Here is a 17,146-nt window from a genome sequence, read left to right as displayed (position 1 = left end):
ATTGGACCTGAAAGGTAATCTTATGCCCTAGCCTTAAAATAAATAAGGAGGGGGGAGGTGAAACTAACCAACTAAATAAATAAAGACTGCCTCCTAAAAAGTTCAGTGTTTCTTTTATTACACGGTTTTAACCACAAGCTTTGTCTGCCTCAAATTACAAATTTCTAGCTTTTGAGATTTGTGGGGGCAAGGGGAAACCATCACTACAATAGTTGCAATAGTTTTCTGAATATCTAATGCCCAGTTTGCTCCTGAAGTGCACAGTTGATTGATCAGCTCATATAAGGTCCATTTATTTCTACATGTTTCGATTTTAGGTCTGTGAGTTACTAATATTCTCTGGAGATTGTGTCAGTACAAACCACTTTTTATTTTGCCTTCTTTCTTAAACTGCATTGTACTTTTTCTTCCTTCTAGTATCAGTACAGGATTGATTGTTTTATTTCACCATTCTGATTTTCTTCTCCCCACTTTAAACTCTGTTCCCAGTACATCCAGTCTCAGAACATTTTCTTGGCTGTGGAACCCAGACATCAAGATAGGAATGGTTACCCGTAGTATATTAGAGTAAAACATGTATGCTTTAGAGGAATATTGCAAACTTTGAAAATATCTTATCTTTTGGATTTCTGTAGTTTTTCCCTAAATTTACAAAAGGTACTGTTTTCCCCCATACAGCAATTTTATTTACTACTGTACCTCCACAAAAAGGATTGAGAAACTGTTAGCCTCTGCTTATACTCTAAGTATTAGGAGCCTGTGAAAACAACAACACATACAAATTAAGTAGAAATAAAAAACAAGAAAAGATATTAAATATAGAGTTATTTTTTGTTTTTTGTAAAAGTGTTTGAGCCTCCTGTGATATGTCTTGGCCCATAACTTCTTTATATTGTTATAAGAAGGCACTCTTATTTTAGCAATATATAAACCTCATTCTGAATCTGGGTTCTATGTAGAAGGATTAAGAAGATATTTGGTGCTCCTCCAATGGAGAAATTTTTACATTTTGAAAGTAACATATCCCTGTCCCTTTTTTTTTTTTTATATAGTCACGGTAATGTGGAGAGGAAAAGAAAGACAGAAAAATTATTACCTATGCAGCAGGTGGCTTATGCATTATTTTATGCATAATAAGGAAATTACTACCCTGCTATAATGATCAAGAAAAGTTACTAAACCCATGTGATTAGTAAGGTTATTAAAATCTAACACAACTTAGTGGCTGGTATAGAATTCATGCATAGGTCTGCCTGATTCTGAATGTCATGTCCTAAACCGAAACACTGACCCTGATGAGATATGAAAATGAGTTTGAGTGGTAAGAACCTTGCCAAGGAACTGTAACTTTCATGCACCTTGTGGGAGAGGGCACGTCCTAGGGATCTGAGGCCAAGGGTGCCCTGGGTTGGTGGTGTCCATTAGGAGTCACGCCAATTCCTCCATCAAAGGTGGTCAAGGCTTCCTGGCAATAGAGGTGCAGGGAGCCTCAGGTGATTGGATGACAATATGAAGGTCACTCTAAACCAAGCCATGGACCTGTTTGCCGATTTTAATGCTTTTTTAAACTTTTCTGTAGTTACCATTATCATGAATGACTAGAAGGCCACCATTCTCATTTGACATATGAAAAAAAGAAACAAGCTATGTGCTATAAAGAATGGGAAAATTTGGGGTCCCTGAGTGGCTCAGTCGGTTGAGCATCTGACTTCGGCTCAGGTCATGATCTCACAGTTCATGAATTTGAGCCCCGCGTCGGGCTCTGTGCTGACAGCTCAGAACCTGGAGACTGCTTCGAATTCTGTGTCTCCCTTTCTGTCTGCCCCTCCCAGATCATGCACTCTCTCTTTCACTCTCAAAACCAATTGTTTTTTAAAGTTAAAAACAAAGAATTGGAAACTTAGTCATCCTTGAAATAGAAAACTGGAACCTTTTATAACTCTTATCAAGAAAAATTTGCATACTTAATTGATAATTGACACTATGTTGTAATGTATATTACAACATTGTAATATACATTGTAATGTATACAATGTATATTGTAAATGTATAGGAAACTGGTGCTAAAAGTAACACTGGCATTCAAAACTAGTCACAAAGCCATCTGTGCCATTAGAAATGAACTAAAACCAGTATTTATATTTTTGAAAATATAGCTCAGGGAATGAAATAATTAGCAATAAGATGTTGAAATGGTTTATAGAAAATAATCTTATTTCTATGTCACCTTCAGCTTTTACTAGAAAAGTTTTTTATATAACACAGATGGCCACTGCCTGTCAGAAGCTTCTACTCAGATGGAAAAACACAGTCTTTAGGATTTCGGTCCCTGGATGGGACTAGCTTGAATACCTCCTACATGAATGGCAGTGTGATTCTTATTTTGTTGCTAAAAGATATCCTAATTTTCTCTAACTTAATTACATTTTATTTTACTTTGGTAGATTTCATACTCATTAACTAAAGAAACAGAATCCTGCATGTGTCACTAAGTTAACATCGTAAGTGTGTTTCAAAGAATCACAACAGCAAAATGCTGATGGAGTGTTTATACAAGCAGCTTGTTGGAAAATGGTGTTTCACTGTTCCCAGAAAACTGAATTACACCCCAACTTTTCAGAAAGTTTTTGTTTCTAAGATTGCCATACAAAGGAAAATCTGTCTAGTTCACTGAATTGTTGACTCTACATCAAGAGTTGAAATGTGTACTCTAATGCATTTGCTTTGATCTGTCATTTGACTGTTTATCAAAGCTGATTACACTCTGAATACACAAATCCTCTTAGCTTCAAAATCATGTAAAGATAATGGATAATAGAGCATTTTTAAGTATTCTCCGCTCTTCCAGTTTGGTTTTATGATTGTAATACAGCTATTAGGTTTGGGAGGAGGGTCTGTTTTTATGTTTAGTTCCCTTGGTAAGATCCAATCTTTTGCCACATTGAATTTTTTTTTAAGCCAAACTTGCTCATGCAGTGAAGCAAGAACTGTTTTAGTACACATCAAAAGGAATCATTATGAACGTATGAAACTCACTTCACTCCACTCACCACAATTTAGGGGCTTATACTTTTTGAAAAGCTGTAACTATGTGCTTTCTTTATCTTCATATAAGTTGAAACCTAATAAAATAGCTTTTGATGTATTCAATTAAAGATAATTATATATCACCTTACAAATTTCAAGAGCTTAAAATCCAACATTTTCAAAGAACATTTATTTAGTCCCTGCTAATTATTGGAGGCACTATGTTAAATATTTTATATATGTCAACAGATTAATCTATTTGCCTAAGATTACGTAGCTAATTTTAATGGTAGAATCAGGAATAGAACACAGATCTCTAGCACTCATTCCAGCCTGTTTTAAATTTCATAAGAAGTTTACTTGATCCTTCTAACGTAATCCAGAAATTTTCTTCCGACCTCACTCTTAATCTCTGTATTTTTTAAAAAAAGAAAAAAAATATATACATACGAGGGCAATTGGAAGAATGTCCTTTCTGAAAATGGCACGCATTGTGCTACTCTTTTGTTTTCCCTTATACACTATATTGTTCTAGAATGGCTTCTTGAAGCACACTGTTTTTAAGCTAGGCGGCCCAGAGCAGATTTTATAAGACAATGTATTCATGTTGGAGCCTTTTCAAAGTAAAATCATGGAGCATTTATTCTATTTTTTAATATGGCTAACAATTGACCTGTAAGTTCATGTAAACAATCTAAAGTACAAAAATGTAAAGGAGAAAACAATGCTCTCTGCTGCCAGGTCAAATGATCCCTGCTAAATTCGACAATCTTGGCCAAGAGTGGCAGCATGCCCCTGAATTATGGCTTTAAAGATACTGTACAGACCTTTGAACAAACACTATCTTGAGGTTGTAAAACATTAACCAGCCCAAGCTGGATTATTGTGTTTTAAGTAGTGATAGAGACACTTTGACAATTCTCAAGTGACCATGGGTTTGATTTCATGCACAGTTCCAATTTTTTATAATCAACTCGCCCTCCTCCACTTTTCTCCTCATTTCTCCAGATGGTCACAAGTGTGACCCAAAAGACAACTTCTTTCACTAGTTCTAGGGTTTTTTTTTTTAACTGATTTTTTTTTAACTTTTTGTCCTGTCGCTTAGTGATTTTCAAAGTGTGTGTGACAACCATTAGTGATGCATGAAATCAACTTAGTGGGTCACAACTACACTTTGAAACTAGACTACACTACACTAAACTGCACTATTCTAGTAGAATAGTCTAAAAATATTAGCATTACATGAAGAGTATTTTTTATTTTTTTTATTTTTTACTTTAAAAAAAAATTTTTTTTTTAACGTTTATTTATTTTTGAGACAGAGAGAGACAGAGCATGAACGGGGGAGGGTCAGAGAGAGAGACACACAGAATCTGAAACAGGCTCCAGGCTCCGAGCTGTCAGCACAGAGCCCGACGCGGGGCTCGAACTCACAGACCGCGAGATCATGACCTGAGCCGAAGTCGGACGCTTAACCGACCGAGCCACCCAGGCGCCCCAAAGAGTATTTTTTAAACTTTAGGTTCAGTGTGTGTGCGCGTGCGTGTATGTAGAGTAATACATAATGCTTGCTGGTCGAAAAATGTAAAAGTCACTGCCACACATGTTTTATGTAATGAAGTTCCTATGTTTTTTTTAAATAATTTCAAATAATGATATAATCACCTTCTCAAATTTGATCTTTGGGTTTGTCAGTCTACCATTTGTGTTTAGACAAAAATGCTAGCAAATAAATGAGTACACTATTGCCTCCCTACTTTCAATAGTAGAACATATTAGTATCTCATCCTGTACTTCTGTAGAAATAATCTGTGTATCTGTTCATTTGTGGTCTGGTATGGAGAGCACTAGTCAAGAAGGTCACAACCGTTTCTATTTAGTTTCTTCACTTGGTTTTTCTACCTTTGCTTGAGAGAATTATTTTCAAGTAATTATTGGCATTAAAATCCTAATTTAAACAAATTAATGTGACAAACACATTTACTGTGATTATGAAATTACCCACTGTTTTGTTTTCTCAGGTTAATGTGACTGACTTAAAGAAATTAACTTAGAAAAAAGGGAATTACTTAGAATTTAAAAATTTTAATTTACATATATTTATGTGTTGATACATAGGTAAAGAAAATTAAATGTAATCTACTTAATCATATGAATAGATTTAAAATAAACTTTCAGGAATATATTAGAATTAACAATTAGTAATGAATTAAAATATATTTCATATTATTTGGATGGTATTTTGCTTACGATAGCGTAACTATCATTTATCTCATTTCTTTTTCTATTTTTGCATTTGCAGCTAAAATTGACCAAGAGGCAGAGGAGAATTCACTGACAGAGACTCATAAATGGTGAGAAATTACTTCCTTTGATATAAAAATTTCTTTTCAGAATAAGTTTATTAAATACTTAGTATGGTTTTATCTCAAGGAACCAATTATTAGCTCAGTTTTTATTTTCAAGCATAAAAGAAAAAGAAAGTAATAGTTTACCTGAATATGATTGAATTTCAGAGTTTTATTTTTTGGACTCTAGTTTCTGTATGAATCTGTTAAGTATCAAATTATTGTGAATAGCTTAGCACTTTCTTTGAATGAGACTTAGGACTGTGGAAGTACAAGAGAAAGGAAGACAGCAGGAACCTGTTTCAAGAAAGAAGGTAAGAGTTGATTATAGGAAACTATTGAGTTTCCACATTAAAAAGTAGAGCCTAAGTAGGAAGTTGGGAACTTTCTGTGCATAAACTTTTACTTTCAGAATGGAGATTTCAGAATCATGAGTGAGTAAGCATAGAAAAGTAGCTCACAAATATCTTGGCTTTTCTGCCTCAATTTTCCCCTTTTCTCTTTTCTCTCTGTATTAGTCAGTGTTTTCCAGAAAACAGACAGGGGTGTGTGTGTGTGTGTGTGTGTGTGTGTGTGTGTGTGCATGTGTGCGTGAATGTGTGTGCAGGGAGAGAGAGAGAGAGAGAGAGAGAGATTAAGGAATTGGCTCATAACAGAGTGGTAATTACTGGTAGTAGTTAATGTTATAACCTTGAGTCTGAGAGCATTCTGGAGACAGAATTCCAGAATGTCTTCGTACTAGGGTAGCCACTTTTCTAAAGACCTTGGACTGATTGAATTAGGCCCATCCACAGTATGGAGGATAACCTGCTTTCTCCAAGTCTACTGATTTAAATGTTAATCACATCTTTTTTTTTTATTTTTTAGTGTTTATGTTTGAGGGAGAGAGAGAGTGAGCGCAGGAGAGGGGCAGAGAGAGAGAGGGAGACAGAATCTGGAGCAGACTCTGAGCTGTCAGCACAGAGCCCAATGTGGGCCTCGAATTCACAAACCACAAGATCATGACCTGAGACAAAATCAGATGCTTAACCAACTGAGCCACCCAGGTGCCGCTAAATGTTATTCACATCTTAAAAGTACAGTAAAACCTTTGTTTGTGAACATAATTCATTCCAGAAACGTGCTTGTAATCCAAAGCACTTGTATATCAAAACAAATTTCCCCATAAGAAATAATGGAAACTCAGATGATTCATTCCACAACCCAAAAATATTCATATGAAAATTAATAAATCTACCAGTGACTACTTTGAAATTATCTGTCAGTAATTACTTTGCATATAAAAAGGACCTAACACTCTAATCAAAAGACATAGGGTGACAGAATGGTAAAAAAGCAAGACCCATTTCAGACCTAAAGACAGATTGAAAATGAAGGGGTAAAAAAGTACTTATCATGCAAATAGAAGTGAAAAGAAAGCCAGGATAGCAATACTTCTACTGGACAAAATAGACTTTAAAACAAAGACTGTAACAGGAGAGAAAAGAAGGACAATATGTAATAATAAAGGGGAAAATACAACAAGAAAATAATAACAATTGTAAATATGTATGCACCCAACATGATAGCACCCAAATAACATAAAGCAACCAATGACAAACATAAAGGAAGTAACTGACAGTAGTTCAATAATAGTAGAGGACATTAACACCCCAGTTACGACAATGGACAGATCACTCAAACAGAAAATCAGTAAGGAAACAGTGGCTTTGAAAGGCATCTTGGACCAACTGGATCTAACAGATATATTCAGAATATTCCATCCTAAAACTGCAGAATGTGCATTCTTTTCAAGTACACATGGAACATTCTCCAGAATAGATCACATATTAGGTCACAAAACAAGTCTCCACAAATTCAAAAACACTGAAGTCATAAATTGCATATTTTCTGACCGTAACAATATGAAAGTAGAAATGAACCACAAGAAAAAATCTGGAAAAACCACAAATACATGGAGGTTAAATAACATGCTACTAAACAATGAATGGGTCATCCAGGAAATAAAAGAAAAAATTAAAAAGTACATGAAAACAAATGAAAATGAATACACAGTGGGGCAAAAGCTGGTCTAAGAGGTAAGTTTAGAGCAATACATGCCCACTTCAAGAAGCAAGAAAAATATCAAACAACCTAATCTTACATCTAAAGGAGCTAAAAAAGAACAAACAAAACCCAAACCAGTAGAAAGAAGGAAATAGTGGTGATTAGAATAGAAATAAATTAAATAGAAAGTAAAACAACAACAACAACAACACCAGTAGAACAGCTCAATGAAATCAGGAGCTTGTTCTTTGAAAAGATAAAATTTATAAACCTTTAGCAGACTCATCAACAGAAACAGAAAGGGGGGGATTTGAAACAACCAAATCAGAAATTAAAGGAGAAATAACAACTGATACCATAGAAATACAAAGAATTGTAAGAGAGTGTTACTAAAAATTATATGCCAACAAATTGGACAAACTAGAAGAAATGGATAAATTCCAGAAACATATAAACTACCAAAACTGAAGCGGGAAGAAGTAGAAAATGTGAACAGACTAATTAGCAGCAACAAAATTGAATCAATAATCAAAAAACTTTCAATGAACAAAAGTTCAGGACCAGATGGCTTCACAGGTGAATTCTACCAAACATCAACCAAACATTTAAAGGAGAGTTAATACCTATTCTTCTCAAACCATTTCAAAAATTGAAGAGGAAGGAAAGCATCCAAGGTCATTCTATGAGGCCAGCATTACCCTTATGCCAAAACTAGATAAAGACACAAGAAAAGAGAATTAGAGACCCATATGTCTGATGAACCTAGATGCAAAAATCCTCAATAAAATTTTAACAAAAATAAAAGGATTGTTGAATCACCATAGTGCACACCAGGAACTAACATAACATTGTATACCAACTATACTGGAATTAAAAAAAAAGTCAAGTCCTTAAATTATGACAAACAAATTTCAGTTAGATGCATGGAAGAAAAACTGCCTAATGACCAAATTGTTAGTCAAAGAGCCATCTTTTATAATTAAACAATTCTGAAATTCGAAAATAAAAATAATCATATGAAACATTTCTCAAAGAAATAAATAAAGATTTTTGTAGCAGTCTTACGTGACCAGGTCAGCAATTAATAGTAATTCTATTCAGGAAGGCAGTGTAACCCGGGCCTGATGACCTTGGAGACCAAATCCTGCCTTTCATGTGTTAGCTCTGTGATTTCAGGCCAATACTATAACCCCAGGATAACAGTACCCACTCTGTAGGTGAGAATTAACTTAGTTAATATTTGCCAGATGCTAAGATTTTAGCAAATGATCAGATGTTAATTGCTGTATTGTATTCACATTATTATCTTAATTAGAGATTAGAAAAAGTTTGGTGGTAGTAATAGAAACAGACAGATTTCAGACTTAGGCCATATATTTATTTGTTTGATTTCACTGTCTCCATCGGATCAGACACTGGGCAGCTTCGCATGGTCATGGAACAAGATTTTGGTATCACATGTGTATCTGCGCTTGTTCCATCCTTCTGGCACTGTGACTTCAAGGATTTACCATAACTTTACATCTTTGTCCTTACCTGAAATAAGAGAAATAATATGTAGATAAGTGGGTAAGTGGGTGGAGATATTTCAAAATAATTAAATGAGTTATGTATAGAGCCCCCGCCTCATGTAGATTTTTTTTAAATTTTTTTTAATGTTTATTTATTTTTGAAAGAGGGAGAGACAGAGCGTGAACAGGAGAGGAGTAGAGAGATAGGGAGACCGAATCAGAAGGAGGCCCCAGGTTTTGAGCTGTCAGCACGGAGCCCGACACGGGGCTTGAACTCACAAGCCATGAGATCATGAACTGAGCCAAAGTCGGACGCTTAACCGACTGAGCCACCCAGGTGCCCCTGATATAGATTTTTTAAATCCTCTTGTATTTAACAAAATTCTTGAGCTTAGGAGACTGACTTCTAGAATGAACTCTCTCCCCAACCAACAAACATTTAACTGGAGAAAATTATGTAAAACAATCATTTGGCATTATTAGGAAATGTCCTAAGGGCACCCAGCAAATGGAGAATCATTCATTCGAAACAGTCTACTAGATCTGTGACATTTGAGCCACACATCAATTATATCCTATGGAAACTACTCTCGAAGCTCTGACCCAGGCAGGTGCCCTCTCCCTCGCTCCCCCTCTGTCATTTCACCCTTTATCAGCAGACTGCCAGCACTGCTCATCCCACCAGCTGCAGCTTACTACAGAAGTTCTATCCTAGACTATGGTGTCGAGACAAGGGGGCTCCCTTCCTCAACCCAGGCCCCTTTAGCAGGGTATAAGCGCTCCCCCAGCAGTGGCAGATTAAGAATATTGGGCCCCCAATTTTTTGTCCCAGCTTATTATTAGGGTAAGGGTTCTGCATACACCAAGAAGTGCAAGCCAAGGAGACTAGGGGCTATCCAGTTCCTGCTTGTAGAGCAAAAGTCTCACTTTGGGACAAGTGGCCACCTCTAGTTGTAGCTCTTGTGCAGAGACACTGACATCCTACCCAGAGGTCTGCAGGTCTGAGAGGACTTACCTTTTTTTGGGACAGAGGAGAATTCCATGCCTAGATGTTTGTTGAAAACAACGGAGGTCTTAGTGTGAAGCTGTTAAGAGGGCACTCACAGCTCCAGGATTCAAGGAGCAAAATGGTCAAGCAATCAGAAGTTTAACAGAAAGAACCAGAGAAGTATTCTTCTGGGATCACAGTCTACCCTAGGGTTTGGAAAGGCTGTGCATAAGTTTACTAGGCTGCACTTACTCATGAGGCATCAGACCAGGATGTGGAGCAGACTTGGAAACATTCCCCAGGATGCATACAGATCCATCAGCAAATGATATAAGCCTGCCTGGCACTAAGAGCTTCAGCACAATCTCTGACCAGTCATTTGCTGAACAATAGCTATTCTAACCCAGGGGCAGCTTTTTGGATGCTATGTTTAAAATAAAATCACACATATGCCTGGCAATCTGGAAGTACACCAGCCTCAGCTGAGTTCACTGCTTTTCCTAGAACTGTGTATGTGAATAGGCAGAAGCATTTCTTCCTGATGTGATGAAGGGGTTTCAATTAAGCCAAGCTGGCTGGCTCCTCTCCCACAGCTGAGGGAATGGTGGATTTGACCCAGATTCTGGAGTCTTGGGTCTCCTTCCCAGCTATGAGGCTTTGACCATTTTGTAAACCACCCCATTCCCACCTCTGGCAGTAATCACCAAATGCTCTTTCTACCAGTGTAAACTTATTGGGAACCCAAGGCCTCAGGTGTTTACAGTTTCTCTTTGTGCTTGAATTGGCCAGAAACCCCTCCATCTAACCCACCCCCACTTCACACACACACACACACACACACACATACACACACACACACACACACACTTTAAGGTGAAATGCCAACTCTTCTCACTCTCTGATCTCTGTGAGTTGCCTCAGCAAGGCCCCTAGAGGAGAGCCACAAATGTGTATTTGGACAGATAGCTTCTCAGTCTCCCATTTCTCCCATTACCCCTTTATTTTCTGTTTATTATAGGTTATTATTATGTTCTATGTGTCATATTATTAAGCCGGATGTAATCCATTTTGGAGGTAAGATGATATATAAACACACTGATCCTACTTGGTCTACCTATTTAAATCCCAGCAAAGCTGAACTTCTTCATTTCCCTGAACTTGAGGCAGCAAAGACACAGGTTGTACGAATATATTGAACGCATCTTAATCAAAGGAATTTTCTTGTGAGGTCCTGTTTTTATCTCGGTGTTGCTGTTACAACTCAAGATGTTTGAGTTTTACTTTGTACCCTATCATAAGTGGCCCAGTGACAAATGTATGTGCTTTCCTTTTCAGAACTAGTTGAGAGTCATTTACAGGTAATTGTGACAGCTGGGTCACACTATAAATGTCTCACAGAACATAGCGTGATGGAACCCTTCTGTTTCTCAAAGTTTTTGAGGTAATTTAGCATTCCATGCTCTCACCACAGTTGCTATGAAAGAAGGCAAGCCAGTTCGGTGGACAGGGCCCAGACAGCTCTACCTTAGAATTGCAATTGGAAAAACCACAGAGTGGTTGGGGCTTAGCTTCCTTGTTTGTAAAAGGCATATAACCTCATCCTTTCTTCTATCTTCCAAGGCTGTAGGGACAGAATACCTTGTTTGTTTTTTGCAGTCTAAAAAATTTCCTTAAATGAGGCGAGTAAGAGGCCTTTACTAGAAAAGTGTATTCATGAAAATGTTTTGTAAATTACACAAACTCAAGTTATCAGCATGCTTTAAAAGGAATTATATACTAATTCATCTCTATATTTGAGTGCTTACAAAGACAAAAAAGTCTTGGCTTTTAGTTTAAAATGGATAAGCGAACTTTTATCAAGATACTAATTAGAATTTTTTTCTATAGTGGAATATTATGGATTTTTTAGGTCATTTTATGATTTCTTAACTAAATAAAAATATTCAAAAGAAACAATGGTTATATATTTTTGAAGAAAATCAGGTTTTTTTTTCATGTTCCATTTGCTAGCGTGAGAGTTTTATATGCTAATTTTGTCTGTTTGCCACACATTTTTACTATTAATCTGAGAAGTGGGACTTTATGTTCCTATTTCACATGAACACAAATGTATAGTTTTTTTTTGGATAGTGAATAGTTTAACTGAACTCTTCAGTTCTCCCAGAAAGTGAGACAACTGAGCAGATGATCTTGAACCTTACCCAAAACCCAGATACAAATCGGATGAACATATTCTCATCTTCAGATGATTTCCCTGGGCAAGCCAAGCTATCATATTGTATTACAAGATGGATTTCAGCAGACTCTTGTTAAGGTTGCTTGCATACACACAGTATGTGTTTATTTCAGCTTCTGCTTTTATTTTATTTTTAATTAACATAAGTGGCTTTCTTTAATTGTGGAAAAAATATCACCAGACCAAATATGTTGTTTTTATTTTCCCACAGAATTACTCAGTGTCTGTCTCAGCTCATTAGCAGGGAATGTAGAGATTCTGAATTTGTCTAATAAGTGGCCATTCCTTCATATTTCTATTTAAAGAATAATGAGAGTTGGAATTATAAAATTGGCTTCTGATACTCAGAGATACTTATTTTTAAATTGTGGCTAACTTCAAATTTTTCTTAGATTTCTTCTATTAATTCCACTGGTAAAATACGTATTTTGTGGTGAAACTGGCTTTTGAAATAGAAAAAGAGCAGATTTTTGAAGCAGTTTGTTTCAGCTATCAGTTCCTTTAGTTTCACTAAATTTATTATTCTGGCATCAATAAGCAGATGGAAATGACTAAAAGTAAAATTTGAATTATAACTATTACATTAGATAATTAATCTTTGTCAGTTAATTTACATGATGTTCTAGATAAAGGAAATCAAGCTGAGAAAGGTATAATTAACTTGTGGCACCTTTTATGAATAATGGAAAACTAAGTAATTTGTTTGCACCATTTCTTCATTTTAAAAGAACTATTTCATTATTCCAGGAAGTTTGTCATTTTTCTTACATTCATTTCAAGATGTTTGTCTTTTCCAACAGGACATATATCCTACTGAAATTTTTTGTAAAGCTCTGTTTTCAAAATTGTTTCAGAATGAAAGTCTCCCTCCCTACCCCCATGAGCTAAAGACAAGAGAAAGAGTAGAATGTAGCTAATCTTATCATAAGTGAGACAACAGTAAATTTGTTAAGTAGAGAAGCAATGTTTACAATCATACTTACAGAATTAGTAAATTAATGTGCTTTATTTGGTATTATGATGTGATGAAGAATGATTGTATAGTTTTAACACACACTTAATGTACCTCATACTACCAATCTTTTTTTTTTTAACTTTTAAATAGAATACACTAGTTCTCCTCCATCCCCCATTATATATAAATAAAAACAAAGGAAATTGCAAACAACCAGTGATAAAAGGTGAGAAACAGTAGGGGAAGAAAGCACATTTGTGAAAGAATTTAAAATCACATGTTTAAAAAAATAAATACTATTTCTGCGTGTAATATTGCTTGAGTGGTATTTTACCAAAGCCAAGATTGCATAACAAATGAGTTGAAATGGAAAATTAATCTTTCGTGCAAAATAAAGACAAAATGAAGGAAAGAAAGAAAAGGAATGTTGGTTCCAATTGTTTCATATAGTATGTAACTGTTCATTTGTCATGGGAGAGAAAATATTTAATCAGTCCTGAAATGATGCACACATACTTTATCATGTTTAGTGACTTTTAGAGTGTCAGTTTGTAAAGTGTTTATCCAAGGAATGGACTTCTGGCACATGGATAAAATGAAAAGTGAAATGTTTAGTTCATAATAGGCATATTTTCCAGAATCTTTCTGAGTAACTATCCGGAGATGAATAGAAAGACTACAGGTCTGTGTTTATCTGGCTTATGCTGGCAGACCAGGCAGGCTCCAGCCTGGTATTAAAACTGAAGTGACATGGAATGTCTTTGTAAAAACCCCCAAACAATTACATCATTCTCTTAACAATATTGATAAAGTAAAACAAAGTTGGAGTTTGTTATTTTCCAATTTGAATTTCTCAGTTAACTGCTTCAAATCCTGCCAGAAAGTTTACCATTTGGAGGCCCATAGGAGGAAGATTCCTAGGATCAGTGGTGAGAAGCTGTGTTCCATACCTTTCACTTTCAGGCCAGGTGGCAAAGTTTAGGTATGGCACTTTTCTTTGTACAAAGGGATTTTCTTCTGTGGCTGCATTATTTAAATTTTTATAAAATCCACTGATTTTCAATCATGCGGGAGCCTGTGACACCTGGTACAGATTTGCTGACCTTTGTCACTTATAAAAAATATTCTGAGGTATTGGTCTCTCCTGAAGGTTTTTGTTAGCTTTTGTGTGTTCTCAATAGAAGGATTTTAGGAACTTCTCCCTCAGAGTTTGTTATGTTTCTTTTCAACTTTGGTTGCTAATTGTGAAGGGAAAAAAATACGTCACAGAATTACTGCCCTTTTGTAGAGTTTTGTTTTCAAAATAGAAACTCTTCCATGTTGTGTAGAGTTGAAAAGATCTTCTCTATTCCAATGTTCAAAAATATGTTTGGGCCTTGTATAGACTAAAGTTTTTCCAGGAGCTACCTTCTCTAACTTGATAGAAGTTAAAACTCCTAAAGTTTTATCCTCTCTAACCAAGAAGAAGACTAATGAAATCACCACAGTATCATTGGGGATTGGGATGACTATGTTCTTACAGGAGGTGGGAAGGGTGAAGACAATTCAAGAAAGACAGGATATGCTATTTTGACAACTGTTTTATATTTATATTTTAGAAAATAAAAATTAGAAATGGTAGTAGTTAATTTAAGTTAGCAGGTGTATTTAACAGTAGTATCATGACTAAAATCCACTGGGGTTGAGAAACTATGTTTCTACGACAGTAGCTTCTAGAAAAAACAGTCGACAAAAATGAATCTAAAATCACTTTCAGAGGGAGGAACAGATTTTCTGAGTAGAACGAACTAAGAAAAATGGAAGCGTTCTAGGTGACTTCATATATATACACATTTCATAAGGCAACTTAAATCTGCTTTAAAAGATAGTCATTAGAGGGCTCATTTCATGACCTGTTAGAGAACTACCTTAAATTGTTAACACCGCCAAAGGGATTTCTAAGAGGCCTGGAGTCCAAGGTAAAGGTAAGCAACTTCAGAAAGGGTGGGAATGAGACAGGTAAGTGCAGGTTCCCTGGCCATGTGTCTAGTAGAGTGGTTAATAAATCCAGGTTTACTCCCACCTCCCCCCCCCCCCCTTTTTAAAGTTGTCTAAGTTAGGCAAACTTATTAAAACTTTCTGTAGCTCTGTTTCCTCATTTCTAAAATGAGAATAATAGAACAGTGCCTAGCACGGAATAAGCATGAGATAATTACTTGATGTTATTGTTACTTCACGACGTTTATCTTAGTGACCCGCTAATAGTGGTTCAAGTTTGAATTTTCTCTACAGTGATTATTGCAAATTCTCAAAAGGGTGAACCTGATTGACTCCTAGACAGGTTGGCATGGGGGGCCCCAGCATGCGCTATGGATGAAGCAAGTTTTCTAAAGTTAATAACCAGCAATATATGGGGGTACCTGGGTGGCTCAGTCGGTTAAGCATCTGACTTAGTCTCAGGTCATGATTTCGCAGTTCATGGGTTCAAGCCCCGTGTTGGGGTCTGTGCTGACTGCTCAGAACATGGAACCTGCTTCAGATTTTGTGTCTCCCTCTTGCCCCTCCCCTCACTCACACTCTGTCTCTCTCTCTCTCAAGAATAAATAAATATTAAAATTAAAAAATAACCAGCAATATATGAAAATGAAGGTTGAAAAGAGATAATTTGGTGAATAGTGAATGAGCTTTTGTAAATTGATTTTTTTATGTGTGTGAGAACTTCTACATTATAAAACATATCATCTTATTTTTTATTGCCTACTGTTGCTTGTATCAGATATGGATAAACTTATGTGAAAAAGAGAATTAAGATTTCTTTGACTAGTGTGCTCCCCGTTTGTTCTGAAATGCAACATAGTTACAGACTGAGGCCAGTAGAAATCACAGCAGCATTTACCTTGGGGATTTTTAATCTGAGGTGGAGGAGGGACATAAGTGTATACATTCTGGCCCTACTGAACATATATGTTTGCAGAGTGTCAAGGAGGAAGATAACAACTACCTCTAGGCCCATGGCAAGCTCATTAGTCTTTCTGATCTTGGTTTTCTTCATTTATTATGATAAGTAATTGTGATCCTATAAATATTGTACTTAACACAGTAGCTAAACATGCAGTATGTGTACAATAAACACAGCTTTCTCCCAAAGAGTATATGCATTTTTCTACTTTTCAAACAGCAGTTTCTTTTAATGGTTCACAGTTTTCCACAGTTCCTTCCTTCCCCAAATAATATCAACCCATCTGGGTGAGACCACAAGGTCACACTCTTACTTCTGGTCACACAGTCTCCTAAACAGAAACATTAGCATATTTGCAATGAAAATATATTTTAATCCCTCTGGTAATACTGTGGTATGGAAATTAGCATCTATACCCATTTCTGAAAGAGTAAGATTATTATTGGCACATAAAACCCTAGATTAGCATGAACAGATGTAGGTTTTGCATTCTACTTCTGGGAAGTTGCCAAACCTGACTGTATATTATTTAGCCCACTAAAACAGTTCCCAAAGTAACTGGGGATTATTTTTAAATGTTACGAAAATATATCCTTACAAAATAATTCATAAAGTCTTTTTTATTTGTTTTTGTTTGTAGTTTTTACATTGTTTAGCAATAAAATCATGAGTCTTTCTGGGAAGAAATTCATGAATTGATCAAAATTCTTTGATTTGAGGATATTGAAATCAAGTTAAAGAAAATGAGAATAAGTGACATGGTTTTCAAGATTAATTTTAAAAATGCATGAGAAACTAGACCAGAAGATTCTTGACTTTGAGTTAGTCACAGTAAAAAATCCACCAGGAAGAGCGTGTAGGATGAAAAAGGTGATAAATGATCAGAAAATAATTTAAAAAAAAATTTTTTTTTAAACATTTTATTTATTTTTGAGACAGAGAGAGACAGAGCATGAACGGGGGAGGGTCAGAGAGAGGGAGACACAGAATCTGAAACAGGATCCAGGCTCTGAGCCGTCAGCACAGAGCCGACGCGGGGCTTGAACTCACGGACCGCGAGATCATGACCTGAGCCGAAGTCGGACGCTTAACCGACC

The 17,146-nt window shown here is 36.0% G+C and overlaps 1 protein-coding gene across 1 annotated transcript in view; it reads left to right on the top strand.

Annotated features, from left to right (window-relative positions):
• FMN2 (formin 2) overlaps positions 1-17,146 on the top strand; it is a 393,127-nt gene that overhangs the window by 314,062 nt on the left and 61,919 nt on the right. The window contains exon 15 of the mRNA XM_058701859.1: positions 5,330-5,381. Within this exon, the coding sequence (XP_058557842.1) occupies positions 5,330-5,381 (52 nt within the window). The remainder of the gene's footprint in view (positions 1-5,329; positions 5,382-17,146) is intronic.

Source organism: Neofelis nebulosa, chromosome 15, assembly GCF_028018385.1.
Source record: "Neofelis nebulosa isolate mNeoNeb1 chromosome 15, mNeoNeb1.pri, whole genome shotgun sequence".
NCBI classification, from domain to species: Eukaryota; Metazoa; Chordata; class Mammalia; order Carnivora; family Felidae; genus Neofelis; species Neofelis nebulosa.
The sequence above is the reverse complement of the archived record's forward strand: the minus strand, read 5'-3'. Positions and strand labels throughout refer to the sequence as shown.